This window comes from Sphaerodactylus townsendi, linkage group LG12 (assembly GCF_021028975.2).
Source record: "Sphaerodactylus townsendi isolate TG3544 linkage group LG12, MPM_Stown_v2.3, whole genome shotgun sequence".
Classification (NCBI taxonomy): domain Eukaryota; kingdom Metazoa; phylum Chordata; class Lepidosauria; order Squamata; family Sphaerodactylidae; genus Sphaerodactylus; species Sphaerodactylus townsendi.
Window position 1 is genome coordinate 3,101,684 of NC_059436.1, and position 15,155 is coordinate 3,116,838.

At 42.5% G+C, this 15,155-nt stretch overlaps 1 protein-coding gene across 2 annotated transcripts in view; it reads left to right on the plus strand.

The window, feature by feature from the left end:
• The window catches only part of PPP2R2A (protein phosphatase 2 regulatory subunit Balpha), a 67,290-nt gene that overhangs the window by 41,122 nt on the left and 11,013 nt on the right, over positions 1-15,155 (plus strand). The window contains exon 3 of one of the 2 annotated variants that reach the window (XM_048513589.1): positions 5,927-6,021. In XM_048513589.1, the coding sequence (XP_048369546.1) occupies positions 5,927-6,021 (95 nt within the window). Of the gene's footprint in view, positions 1-5,923; positions 6,022-15,155 lie in introns of both variants that reach the window. The other variant, XM_048513588.1, reaches the window with a different exon arrangement.

The following is a 15,155-nucleotide window of genomic DNA, read 5'->3' on the forward strand; positions in this document are numbered from 1 at the left end:
GCCAGATCTTATTTGTTGTAGAATTCTCCACTTGGGTTCTAGTGCCTACCTAGCCTGCTTCCCCCCATCTGTTTGAAAGTTTGATGGTATCAAAGGACCATGTTCAGTAATGCTAAAAATAATGGTTTTGACAAAGCCAGTGCATAAAAATGAACAATAATTCACATATTCGTTTAGGACTATATTCTAATGTGGAAGCATACAATTTTCTCAACTGCTGCACTTCAAACAGAGTATATATAGTTATGGCTGAGGACTTTGTATATGCTCTTCAAAGTTCACTCACCACCAGACACCCCATCCCCTCCATTTTTAAGCAGATGGTTATGCACCTATTAGAGCTGGATGAGATAATAGTGGGATGTATCTGTTATCTATTTGTTGATCATTGGTTCATTTTAAATTATATGCTGGGATCTTATATGTTATATTTTTTCTGCTGCTTGTTGACTGCCCTGGACTCTCCTTGGGGGCAGGGTAGGATATAAAATAATATAAATACACCCCCCACACGCCCAATGGTCTTGCTGTATGTAAGGCAGCTCCGTGTGTTTATATGACATTCAGGGTTCTTTCTCTATGTTGGGGTTCCTGTTATTCTTTAGGGTGGGGTAATGTAAATGTGCAGGGTAGGAATTCATTCAATAAACATCCACCAAGATGTCTGACTCTGTAGCTGAAATCAAGCAGATTGGCTGGCATGAAATCATAATATATATTAGCAAGATGTGATCCAGCCAGTGGGGTTATTGAGTATCAGGCTGGAATCTGGGAGGTGCAGGTTTTGAAGCCTGACTCTGCTATGGAAGCGCTTTGGTTGACCTTGGGGCAGTCGTGCTCTCCCTCAGCCTAACTGACCTCTACATAGTTGTTGAAAGATGGTGAGGATGATGGTGTTAAGCCACTTTGGGACCCTGTTGGGGATAAAAACGGTATAATTACTTGAATGTAAGTGAGCCGGCAGTGATTGTTGCGGGAGGAGAATGCTAGAGAGCATGCTAGAGAGTGTGAAAATGGGCAGAGGGTACAGAAACCTCCTCCAGATGCCGGGGAAGGGTTCTTCTGATTCTTCAGCTTATGCCTCACACGCTGTTTGGGGTGGGGGTGGAGGAGTCACATTTCCAGCTTTACTGCAAAAAAATGCAACTAGCAGCATCAGAGATGAGCGGTGTCTCAAAGGGCAAATGGATTGCCTGTGCTTGTCTGACGTGACTTTCAATGAGTCTGTCAGCAGCTTGCTTTGACCTTCTCTTCCAAGGTGTGTCAGATGAGCGCACTGCTGGATGGCTGGGCGGGAGGAGTTTTTCTGTTCTGAGGCCCAGTGTGCTCTTCCTTGTGATCTTGGATGTTGTGCGAATGTTTGGGTCTGTTGTGGCAAACTCCCAAGGCTCCTTTGCTGCTCACGAGTGGCAGGGATCATTTTGCAGGGCTACGGACTATTGCTGCGAGCAGCCTTATGCCTCTGCTAGCAAAGGCTCCCCACCTAGGGATCGGAGCAAAAAATAGCATGCTCCGAGGGGGAGGAGGCGCTAGGAAGAGGCACGTTCTCTGGATGCTCTATTGCCCGTTGCAGTGCCAGAGGACAAAAATAGCCTCCCGTGTAATTATTGCTGAGATACCAGTTTACCATTTCAAAGAAAGGACTCGCATTCATTTGGTTTGGCAGCAAGGGTGTTAACACACATGAAAATACACAAGCAAATCGGTGTCCTGCGGAAGATGAAATGCTTCCCTTGTCCGTTCTCAAACACAATTAAATCCGCTCAGTCCAACACCAGTGCCTTGATGTCTGCTTGTTTCTTTGACCAAGGTATGGGAATGCGCTAATTTTAACGGTGAGTTCTTTGTTTTCCAATGTTTGCCTGGTTGCTTGGTTCTTGCCCGCTTCATTTTTATGTTTACGCAAAATTGCATTGAGTTGGCACTGTATTCGCAGTCATTAACAAAACAACCTTCGGTTAGCCTTGCATATATATTTCCTTTCTGAGGAACCAGCTGAAATCTCCGTCAAGGAGAAGCAGATTCCCTTTGGGACTTCTTTTATAAAGAACCTAAGTTTTTCCTGTGTGTTACTTAGCTGTGGCATAAAGGTTTTTTAAGCAAAAAAATTAATTGAACCACATTTTTTTTAAATTGTCAGGGTTCCAGCAAAAAGAAAATGGTGTAAAGAGAAGCATGCTAATTTGTAAATTGAGGGTGTGGGGGTGCTAACTTGGGAGTTGTGGCTGATTTTGTAAATAATAAAGGAAATTGCATGTGCCTGTAAACTGCTTAAAAGTGCATACAAATCTTGAAGGTGGACATGGCATATTGAGCCCAAGGTTTGCAGGTTGAAGTGAATAATAGTGTTGAAGACTTAAGATATGCTCACAAATAGCTTTTTTGCCCCTGAGCAGAACATCAGAAGTGTCTGCAAGTGTTTAAGACTAAGTAGGTTACCTGCAAGTTCATGCTGCTTTTAAAAAATGTCTAGTTATGTGATGATGCATAAAATATGCATTTCTAATCTTCACTGACTCAGATCTCCAGGTCAAATAAGCATTTTGGGTTGCTGAGGTGGTTTGTGTGTGTGTTTGTGCACTACAAGCATCTCCCCTCCCCAGTAAATCAGCATTACAGAATCATACTATCTGCATTACTTTCCAAAGCCAATTCCTGTTCCTTTACAGTGAAATGCAAAGTGTCAGCTCTACATTGCAGCTTTTCCCCTCCTCCCCACCCAAATTGGCTCAGCTCTTCCAATGCAGACAATTGCATAGCTCTGGGCTTCCAAGCTAGTTTTTTTATTGCATTCCCGGGTAGGTAGGACTTAAAAGGGTATAGTTTTATCTGTTTGCCAGCAGTTTGCAGCAGCCCCATGTAAGCTTGTTTTAAAGTTAACCTTTTAAAAAATTTGTTGTAAAGGCCATCACTTTGAGTGACTCTTAGTTTTCTGTATAGCTCTATTATATTTGGCATATCAGTTGGTACTCCTATTCCTGTTATCAGCTATATAGCTATTTCTTACACCTTGTGACTGAACATGTGGTACCACTTAGTCTAGGAAAGGCAGAACCCTTTCCTAGTGCTGCTCTTTTCTCCTTTTAAAAAAATCTGCCAGTGCTGGGGGTGGGGTTGGAGAATTAGAAACTCTTTCCTACCTGTATATTAGAATTTAAAACTTCTGAGATCTTGTTCCAAATGTAGGAACATTTGCTGGTGGCAGGCTTGTGTGCAAACATTTGATAAGAGGAGTCTGTGAGTCAGGAGGGTCCCACCCACTGTTGGTCAGCTGTTGTCCTGTCCCCTACCGGGGAGTCTTCCCAGGCCTCATACTGGGCAATGGAAGAGTTAAATGCACCCTGTTCTTCTCTTCTCCTGGCTAGGTGGCTCCAGCTATGAGCCCTCTAGCTTGTATTCTCCTTGGACTTTGGAGAAGCCTCCCATATCTAAAGGGATGTTGTGTATCCTTCCTGCCATTCTTCTGATTGACCCTTCTTAATTGCCCTCCCTCCGCTCCTGCTCTGACCCTCCCCAGTAATCACTTCAGGATGAGGAACCCATGGGCCTCCCCCCACCCCCATCAACCCGTGTCTGGCCAAGCTTGCCCTGATTTTGTCAGCTCCTGCCTCCTGGAAGAAGCTTTCTAGTGCAAGCTCAGCATGGCCACCACTACTTCCCCTTCAGGAGGAGTGGGGTCCATTTCTCCAGTCTCCAGACTTCCCTGCCCAGAATCTTCTTAAGATCTGTGGCTCAGCCGCTGGGTTGCTTTCCAGGCTCCATCAGTGTCAGATTCTCCCAACATAACTCCCCAACCTGACCCATCATTGGCTTCCTCATGATGGGCAAATGAGTCATGGTTCAGAGCCCCGCCTGTGCTTGCTGCTCTGCTCCAGGTAGCTCCCATCCGTTCTGGCAGGGTTGAAGACAACTATAGTCTGTCTCAGAAAAAGATGTTAGAGGGTTGTATATTTCTCCACCATAGAACTCAACACGCTGGACTTCTTTGTTGTAGAATTCTCTGCCTGGGTTCTAGTTCCTACCTAGCCCTGTTCCCCCTGTCCATTTGAAAGTAAAAATACAGTGAACTATAAATGCTCTTGATCAAAGTACCATGTTCAATAATACACAAAATAATGGTTTTGACAAAGGCAGTGTGTAAAAACGAATGGTAATTCTCATATTCAAGACTATATTTGGGGCTATATTCTAATGCTGAAGCATACAATTTTCTCGACTGCTGTACTTCAACTGACTGTACTGACATTTTTTTCTTGGACAGAGTATAGAAAAAGTCTGAGGCTGCAGTTGAACATGGACATGCCTCATGGTAATAGTGCAGTCCTAAATAGATCTGCAGCCCTCTAAATCCAGTGAAGCCACTGGATGTGGAGAAGTGAAATTTGTTTAGGATTGCACCATGAGTTTTTTTTAACTCTCACTGAGTTATGATAGTGAGACAATATTGGGTTTCAAACTAGAATGTATAATTGATACTATTCACTCAACCTGCATTGGCTTCCAGTTGAGTTTCAAATCATCTTCAAGGTATGGGTGTTGACCTTTAAGGCCTTACGCGGCCTGGGACCCTCGTACCTTCGGGACTGCATTACCCCATATGTCTCTACAATTTGCTGGTGGTTCCTGGCCCCTCAATGATGCAACTGGCCTCCACTCGGGCCAGGGCCTTTTCAGCCCTGGCCCCTGCCTGGTGGAACACTCTCCCTCCAGCTGTCCGGGCCCTGCGGGACCTTGGTGAATTCCGCAGGGCCTGTAAGACTGAGTTGTTCCGCCGGGCTTTTGGAGTGTCCAGTTGCTGAGAGTGCCCCCCCCTTTTATTCCTCCGGTCTGGAGTTCCCATTGTCATCTATGGGACCCACTTTTCTGTTTTGCTTCCCCCCTCTCTGGGAGGGTTTTAATTGAGGTTACTGCGTGACACCATCTTTGTTAATCTTATCGCTGTGTTTTAATTTAATTTTAATCTTATTGCTATGCTTAATTTAATTTTAATGGGGTTGTTTGTATGGGTTGTTGTACACTGTGTAGAGGAAGTTATGTTGTACACCACTCAAAGCCCTCCGGGGGTAGAGCGGTATATAAAACCCATAAATAAATAATAAATAAGGAGATTCCTGGGAGTGCTACTTGGTGGAACAAGGAAACATTTCAGATCCAAGAATATTCGTTTGATCATGCCAAACAATGGTTTGCTCTAGTTATAGGTTATACCTTCATAAGAGCAATGGTTCATTATCCTCTTCCATACTGTGGCCAGCCAGTATGGAACAGGCCTATAAACTGCTCAACAGGCCTATAAACAGCCTTTCTTTTATGTTGTCTCCCAGCACTGCTATTAAGAGGGTTACTGCTTTTTTAATATGGTGGTCCGTTTAGTCATCATGGCTGTTAATCATTGATGGGAACTATTCTCTATAAATTTCCCTAGTCTCTTTTTTAATGCATACTAAAATAGTGGCTGCCACTACGACTACGGGCAACGAATCCCATAAGTTAATTGTTCTTAGTGAAGGACTACTTTCTTTTGGTGGCCACAGTCTTCTAATTGTTCTACCCAGCAACTTCACTGAGTGTCTGAAAGTTCATGTATTATATAAAAAAGAGAAAGAAGTTATCTTAGTCTTATCTACTTTCTCCACTGCCTTTGCAATTTTGCACACATCTGTCCCGTTCCCTGTTAGCAACTTTTTCCTTAATACAAAAAGCCTCAGACTCCTTTCCCTTTCCTCATAGTAAAGGTGTTAGTAAAGCCATGTTAGTTGTCATTTTTTTCTTCCATCTTTTACTGCTCTACAGTATCTTTTTAAATATTCAGCAACCAAAACCACGCTTAGTGTGGCTTATTGTAATGAAAAGATTGGTGTTCTGATTTTCATGAAAAAATGTGCACCATAATATTAATGTACATTTCCTTTTTATTACACAGCAGATATAATTTCTACAGTAGAATTTAATCATTCTGGAGAATTGCTAGCAACTGGAGACAAGGGTGGCAGAGTGGTCATCTTTCAACAAGAGCAGGAGGTGAGTTTTGTGTTGATGTTCTGTGAGAAGTGGGGTTCAGTGGTCGCAAAATGTCCCAGATTCAGTTTCTAGCATCTCAATTTCAAAGGATCAGGGAGCATGTAATGTGAAGGACCTCTGTGTAAGACTCTGGAGAAGTGCCTTTTCTCACTAGACCAGGGATCCTCAAACATTTTGAGCCCATGGGCATCTTTGGAATGCTGACACATTGTGGCTCAACCAGAAAATGGCTGCCACAAAATGTCTCCTGCAGGAGGCAGAGCCGGCCACAAAATGGCTGCCGTAACTTACTTTCATTTACATAGTGAAGATCCTTGTCCTGTGGTTGCACCTGCTGCCAAAACAACTTTTTAAAAAATCTGCACAGCTAATCAGATCTTCCGTGGCATATCAGAAGCCTTGATGGGCATAAACCCCATTCAGCCACATTCACTTTCTAAAAAAAGTGTGGTGGACACCAAGAAAGGTGATGGTGGGCACCTTATTGGAGCACCCCTGCAGTAGATAATACTAAGCTTTATGAGTTCAGTGGTTTGACACAGTATAAGGCAGCTTCATGTATTCCTTCCCACCTTCTTTACTGTCTTCAGCTGGAAGTTGTATATGAAAGCTGTGTCTGGTGTAGCTGGAATATGATCCATTTTTAAAAGTGCCAGTGAAAGACTATTTTTCATCATTGTGTGACCCAGGGATAGACAGAACTACATTGCAAAAAAGTATTTGGGAGCACAGTATGACTGAAATATTGTTTTTCTGATGGGGATATCCTTCTGAACCAATGTTGTCTAAAGCCTGCTATGATTCTCAGAACAATGAAGCACAAGAAAGATGTATTCTCCTGGAGGCGACTGTGGGCATCTTGGATGGGTGATCTCCCAACCCTTTCTTAGGGAGGCAGGAACTGAAACTTGCTACTTCCTGTGGAAGGCTTGGGTGTCCATCTTGATCCCCAGTATTTTTCCTGCCTCAGCAGGGAGAGCAGGTTCCTTACTGGGCTCTAGAGCCAATATAGCCTGCTATGATTCTCAGAACAATGATGCCCAAGAAAGATATGTTTTCCCTGTTAGGGTTGATTTGTGGTAGATCAGCGTGAAATTTTTTACAGTTAACTTTTTTTGTAATGCTCATTGGATTGTAAAAGCAGAAGAACTGATCTGAAGCAGTTCCTAGCAATCTATAAACAGGATGAATATGGCAAAGTTAGAGCTCCATGGTTCTTTTCATCTACAGTTGTGCTAATTATTGATTTTACCTACAAAATTTTCTTTGTCTGCAACAGATATTGGTTTGCCCATGTTATATTTGAGAGTTTTCACCCAGGTCTATCCTGGTATACATAGGTTATTGATCCCAGTTACTCCCTATCACTCTCTGCCTCCAGCTAATTCCCCCAAATGAAGTGAAGACTGCCTACTTATGGAAATATCTAAGTACATTTATAAGTACAAATACAAACCTTCTCCAGTTAAAACACTGTGTTTCATAGAACAGGTATATCATTGAAGATTTAATTCTTCTTGCCAAAACATTCTCATCTATTCAGTACTAAATTACATGTTTTCTTTGTGATTTGAGATTTTTGTAGAGCTGTTAACAGTAAGTGCATTTTGACCCAATAAACCAGTTTTATTTCTGTAGTTTCAACTTGGATTTCTAGACCTCAGTAGTGAAGCTGACCAGCAACACAGTTAACAACCATTTCTCTAAAACATTTACTGCTTATATGGTGCTACCACATGTATAGTCAGCACTTGCTTGACTGCAGTATTAATACTGACTGGAATCATTTTTTAAAAAATCCTGGCAAGTATAGCAAGGGTGAAATGCCATCGATGTAATATTTTGCATACATTATCTCTAAAAAGAGTACACACAGAGAAAGAAAAACTAAATGATAATAGATAGGATGAAATCCTATCATAATCCAAGAATTTCTTCCATTTTTCCTCCAAGTTCTGCTCTGATAACATAAAAACAAGCCTGGTTAGCAAAATACATAATCCTTTGGAGAACCAAATGGATCTGGTTTGCAACTACAGGTGCTCTGGGGGTGTCATCTTAGAATGATTTTTTCTTAAAGACATCCCCCCCCCTCTCTCTTTGTGGTGTTGGACTTAAAGGGTTAAATGTAAAGGATTAAGATTATTGCATTAGAAATACAAGTCACTCATATAGTTTGTAGTTTTGAAGTATAAACAGTTGCTAGTTGTTACAGTTGAAATGTATCTCAGGGGAAGCTGGCAGTTAACCAAGGCCAGGCAGCAGTTCAACTGGGAAGCTCTTGATGCTAAAAGAAACAAACGCTTCTAGTAAGAGGCCGCATGGAAGTACTGTAGCAATGTTTAGGTTTGATGTTTCTTAAATCTCTGCTTTTCTGTCAGCCAGGTGTCTTGATTAGAGTCAGACTGTTATATTAAGCACAACCATAAAATGTACAGTGCCTCTTGGGTTAGCATAACAATGTTGCAAAGCCAGACCTGTCGCCCAGGAAGGAGGCTAGTGCGAAACCTCACACTCAAGATTATCTTGAATGGGTAGTGGACACTCTGTCATGCAGTGCCTCCCTCCCCAGCTGACAGGCTGCTACGAAGTGCATTTCTAGGGCGAGAAACCGTATATGTTTTTTTAAAAAACATCCTCCTGTCTCTGGAATAAACAATGTATCCCTTGGTGCCATGTTGACCCCTTGGGTTGACCTAGGCTTCATTATAATATTAAATCACCCAGGGGAGGTACTAAAGTGTATCTTTTTGTACATACTGTTGTATGAAGTGGGCTTACATATGAGGGTTTGTTCCAGTTTGGCCTCCAAACCAGAGAATGTTTTCTTTAGGGCATCCACATGGCATTTACCTAATTGTCTCCTTCCTGGATTTTTTGCTGTATCCTCTCCCAAGATCACAAAGTTGGCGTGCTTGGACTGGAAACTTTTTAAGCATGCTGTGAACCCTCTAGCCATTTTTTCTTGTCTCAGTTCCTGGAACTTCCACCCTTCCCCACACGTATATGTCATAGCAACAGATAACTTTGAGAGGCTTTAAGAAACTCAGCAATTAGCATATCAGTATAGCACAATATACAGTGATCTGTTGCCACAGTGGTCTGCTAGTTTCAAGAATTTTTGTTGTTGTTTTAAGTAAGTTTCTTGCCCTGTTTGTTGCAGAAATAAAAGTAAATAAATAAATAGTAAGTTAGTACCTTAGCCTATGTAGAAATAAAATCAGTAGTCAACAATAAAGGCAACAACATTCTTGCAACAAGCAGGGACAGTTGAAAATGAATAGGTGAAAGCGACAAACTGCATCAGATCTAGAAATAAAAATACCAGATATAGAAGAGCCAGCGTGGTGTAGTGGTTAAGAGCAGGTGGATTCTAATCTGGAGAACCGGGTTTGATTCCCCACTCCTCCACCTGAGTGGCAGAGGCTTATCTGGTGAACCAGATGTGTTTCCGCACTCCTACATTCCTGCTGAGTGACCTTGGGCTAGTCACAATTCCTTGGAACTCTCTCAGCCCCACCTACCTCACAAGGTGTCTGTTGTGAGGAGAGGAAGGGAAAAGAGCTTGTAAGCCATCATTGAGTCTCCTGACAGGAGAGAAAGGTGGGGTATAAGTCCAAACTCTTCTTCTTCTTCCACAATAAAATGGCTTTAGTAGGCAACTGGAACACCAGAACCAAGACGAACCTCTTGCACCAGAGAGTCCCATAGTGTTCCGTAGCACAATTAAAAGAGCCTATGCATTTGTCAGCCTCATCTCAGTCATAGTGAACTCACTATTTAAATTTTTATGTCTAAGAAGGTGTTCTTGAGATCTGACCCTGCCAAATGAAGCCAGAAGGGTGTGGACGAGTAAGGTTGCCAGTCGTTACGGGTGCCTTGTTTGGCTTCCTTGCTTTTCCTCCAGACCAGCAAAACTGGAATAATGTAGGCATAATAAAGCAATTAAGCATATTAATTGAAACCTGCTGCTGTCCACAGTGTATAATTAGGATTGCCCGAAATAATAACTATTGATTTCATTGTTTACACTACCCCCCACTCCACTTAGGTAGGAAAGTATTTACGGTGCCTGCTGCATACGTTTGGGGCTTCTTGCAGGAATTTGAGCCTCCCCGAGCAATGGTTCAGCAAAATCATGTGATTTATAATACTCCATTTAATCTGTTATTCAGCATGAGGGTGACTGGCAAAATGCTGAATAACTTTTTTTTTAAAAGCCCACATCAAAACATCAAATAACGTAAGGATGAAGACACAATTTGATAAGCATTTTTTTCATGATTTAGAGACAGAAGAAGTAGGTTGTCAGCTCTGAATAAAAAGATTGTAGCAAGATTATGGGAAATGAAGAATGAGGGAGTGAAACTGGTTTCTCTGGAGAAAAAGGAGCTTCCAGAGTTCATCTCTAATATTTTTGTTTCCCTACATCCTACATGTACAGATTTATGATTTTAGAAGCCCTTAAGCTCCTCTGTCTGCAGGTTCAAGTGGTATGATGCAGGAAGTTCTTACCCATGTGACTAGCTTGAAATTCTTTTCCATGTGACTAGCCTGAGTATCTCCTGTGGGGTGAACAGTGATTTCTGGACAGCTGAGGTTTTATACCTGATCACAAAATTGTGAAAACTCAAAATTAAGATTGATATCAGTTATCTAATTAGGGACAGATGAATTCTATTCTAAAATGTGGTTGTTTTGCCTTTTGTCTTATACTTAACGCTTTTTATGCATTGATACAATAAAATGGTTAAATTTGGCATTGAATGCCTTGTGTACACTTTAAAACTGATGCATAATGATAGTCCCGATATTTGTGGCTAACAATGATTTTCCGCTTCTTGAACAATTCTGGGGAGATGCATGTTCAACCAAATAATGTAGATGGTTCTGTTTCCATGGAAACCCATAGTCTGCTGTTATTTCTCTGTCAATCAAGTCCGCTGATTTAAAACATACACGGAAAAAGGTGTTTTTGCAGTGGAAGCAGAAAAATCTAACTTTGTGTTATACCCAGTTCCACATAAAGGCCTAAGTAAAATTGTAACTTCATCTTCCATTTCCTCTTCCCTCCCATGTGCCCCCTGTCCCCCACTTGTCTAGGCCAGACCAGGCTGCAGTGAGTGAGGGGCAGGAAACACGGGGGGTGGGGTGGGAGGAAGTGGCGAATGAAGTTACAATTTTACTCAGGTCTTTGTGTGGAACAGGGTATAGGATAGGACAGAATGAGGAAAGCCTAACAGTCTTTCAGGTTTGTTAATATAGCAGCAAACTGCGGCTTGCTGGGACCTCTGGAATGAATCTATTGTTAAGCATCACACTTGAGACTTCTTGAATGGGCTGTTGCTGCATAACGCACTTTGATCATTTAGTGCCATCTAGTGGAGATACATTTGGAAACAGCAACCTGATTTTTTTAATTTTGTGGGTTTTTGTTGGCATGTATTATTATCGGAAGACAGGAAACTAAAATTCAGATGTGTTACTGCAAGCTGCTATTGATGAAAGCAGTGTTGTTTTTTCTTGCCCTCTTCTGCTGACTGGCAGGTCACTGGTAGAATCAAAGTAAGGCCTGTGTCACTGTTCAGGCTGCATTAAGTTAGTTTGGATTTTGTTAAATGGCCTACATTGCACAGGTTTGTTCTGTATAATTACATTTTTGGTGAAATCTCAAAATTATAAGCAAACGTGTATTTAAAGGTTGTTTATATTTGTAAGTTAGAAGTTCAGGAAAATCTCGCCATAGGGGCTAATTGGATCTTACCTATTTCAGTTCTTCCTTTTGTTGCTCAAAAGAACAACAGCAACCACAAACCTGCTTGACTTCTGTTGGTTTTGGTAGTCATTCCACTGCTTTGACATCCAGTATGCCACGATGGTTGGATCAGATTCAGAGAGCCCTGGGTTCAAATCTGCACTCATGCTTCAGAGTCACTGTCTGATCTCTCTGACTCCACAGTTTATCTTCTCACGGTGGCTTGATATAAAAAGAAATGGGAAGGAGGGAAAGATTACTGTGAGCCCCTTGGAGATATGGTAGGATAACCCTTTCTGTTTCCCTGAAACCAGAAGGGAACAGGAAATTACTCCTTCCAGAGCAATTCAGCAAATGGGGTCGGGGGGGCACCTTTGCCAACCCAGCAGAACACCAGATAATTTAAAGGGGTGGGGTTTAAATTTAAAGTCCAATCACCAGGCTTGCAAATGGGCTTTACATTAAAAAAAACCCACCTCTCTCTGCCCTTACATGGGCTGTGCAAAAGTTGAAAAATTGAAACTTTTTCAGATTGTAGATTTTCAGCTTCATCCGGATTTGCCTTTTTTTTCTGGTTCAGTGTATCCAAATACACACCCCTGTTGGGGACCTAGGGATCTGTTGCTTTCTGCTGCAGTGGATAAAGGATTTCTAACACAATTATCTGTGTCCTTGCCAAACTATATGTACATGTCCTTGCCATCACCCTTTGAGAAGAAGTCACAGAGTAGCATAGCATCAAAATATGGCTGCAGAGAATATGTGCCTGGTAACAATGAAACAGGGCAACAGGCACAATTTTTTCTTGTCAGAATTATGGATGCCAACCTCCCTAGGTGCCATCCCAAATTTTCAGGAGTTCCCCAATCTGAATCTGGCAATCTTATCTCCCCCCCCCCCCGCCCCAATACCTGACCGCTGGCCTGGTGGGGGAACTGGTAACCCTAGTCATAGCCAATCACCTGTTAGTAATGTCCACCCCATTCGCCCCCCCCCCCCCCCCGGTTGAATACTTCTACATTGGTTTTGCTAAACTTCCCTATACAACTGTATGGGGTGTTTTGGTTCCCTTTTTACCAAATGGGAATGTGGCAGAGGGTGAGGTCACACAGTCAGCTAGAACAATAGCTGTCATCTAATTGACTCATTTCCCTTAGGTGATCCTTGTATGATTAAGAGCCAATTGTGACTGTCCACTAGTCACGGGCAACTGAGATGTAATTTCCTAGCTAGTTTGAAATAAGCCTGCATGTCCCATGTTCTGGTTCAATCGAAGCAAGTAGTTATGATCATATCACTAACATAAGTAGCAAATGGAGTCATAGGAAAAACCACAAGAAATTTACAAAGGAAACTGGAGCTTTTATTTACATCAGCTTAGAAGCCTCTCCTAGTGTTCATTTCTGAGCCTTCAGAATGTGCCTCTAGATTTCCAAGCTTTCCTCCATAGTCATGAAGACTTGAATCCTGCTTTTTAAATAGTGCAAGTGTTTCCAAGAGTGTAAAATCTGTGTCCCACTCTGAATTTAAACCTAGACAATAGTCAATTCCCCACCCACCATTAGATGCGCACTCCTCACGGCAAATACCCCGGGGTCCTGCAGCACACCCCACTACACCAGCAGTGACAACTCAGCGACAACGCAGTCGCCCCGATTCTGCCGATCCTCCCACCCCTCAGCGCGCGTCATTTCGGATCCTGGTCGGTAGTACACCTTTTTGAAACCGCGCGCTGAACACGGAGCAGGGGTCCCCTCCACATTCACTTTTGAAGTGGGGAAAGAGCCAATGAAACTACAATAGTGGGGAGTTTAGGACTTGTTAATTAAAAGCATTGTCTCCTTTTGACCATTAGCAATTGAGAAGACTGGAACATAGACTTATACTTAACAGTCTACAAGGAGCCATCAAACATCAATAAAAGAGCAACTGGTCATTTTTTTTCACTGACAACAATGAAACATAATCTAAGTTACTTTGATGCCCATATGATATGCTGTAAACGGGGTAACTAATCTTGAAATGCTCTGCCTTGTTTTTGTTTTAACCTTTGTGTAAAAATAAGACTTGAAGCAGTATATGAAACTTAAGGAATATACAGTTGCACTTCAAATAACATCAAAATGATGGGCGCCACCATTAAAATGTATTTTTCAAGTGCCTCAGTGGGATACAGCAGTCACAGTGCAATCCTAAGGATACTTTCCTGGGAGTAAATCCTGTTGAATGACATGAGACTTACAACTGAGTGGCCCTTGAAGCGGGAAGGACAGAGAGGATCGTCTTTTACTCTTCCAGGTCTTAGAACAGTCTCACGGTCTTTCTTGTAGGCTGGCTGGTTTTTTTGTGGTGATGCAGCTGCGGTAGATATTCAGAAGCTCTTCAGGTTCCTCATTGGGCTACCCAGTTCTCTGCCTAGGATACTCATTCTTTCATAGCTTTCTTTTTTCCCCTTTACCTGAGAACTCTCTTTTCTTCCTTTCCCTAAAAAACCTCCCTTCCCCTCTTCCTCAGTCAACCTGATAAATTCCACCAATGCATATGTATATATTTGAAAATAACCTGGCAGGAGAGAGTGTAATCCATATTACTGTTTGAGGGAACCTGTTGCATATATCCTGGCCACTTGACAGCAATTGAGAATAGATGCCTGTAGGATTCACTCAAGCTGTTTGTGACTCTGCATGTCTCGGTTCTTCTTTGAGAGCATTCAGGGTATGTCAAGTTGCCCACAGGATATGATTTGCTGTATCTAGAGCATCTTCCAGATTAGCAGAGCCCTATCAAGTTTCACCTGCATGGGCTTAGTTCTAGCCATGCCGATAGAGGTTCAGGAACTACAATTCCTGAACATCTGGAGAGCCGCAGGTTCCCTACCCCTGATCTAGAGCATCTCCATGCTCTGCAAGTACTGCCCTATTCCGCCTTCTGTATTGGGGAGAGTTCTCTGGGGCTGTGGTGTGTGGTTGCTTTGCTCATGAAGCGTGCCTTATCAACAGGCTGGCACCCATGTGTTCACTTCAATTGGCAGGCATGTTGTTTGAAACGTGATCGCTTGATAGAATTTCAGCAGGCTTTCTGCTTCACTCCCTGCTGAGATGCTGTCATCCCAGGGCTGGAATGTGGTAGTGGTTGAGCAGCGTGAAGCAACTTGGAGTGGTTTAAGAGGCGGCAGGAAGTGATCGCCAACTCAAGGAAGATTCATGCTGGCACAATGTTAATTACACTGGGCTGGGATTTAGCGTTAAAATTCCTGGCGTGGAAAAGTTCCATGAGATTTTTTTTTTTGTCAGCTTCATCCTGTCTCATGTGTGACACCTGCACATGCTGCATCACTGTGTCTTGGTTCCAGGTGTAAGCGGGCAAGTGTCAAGGTAAC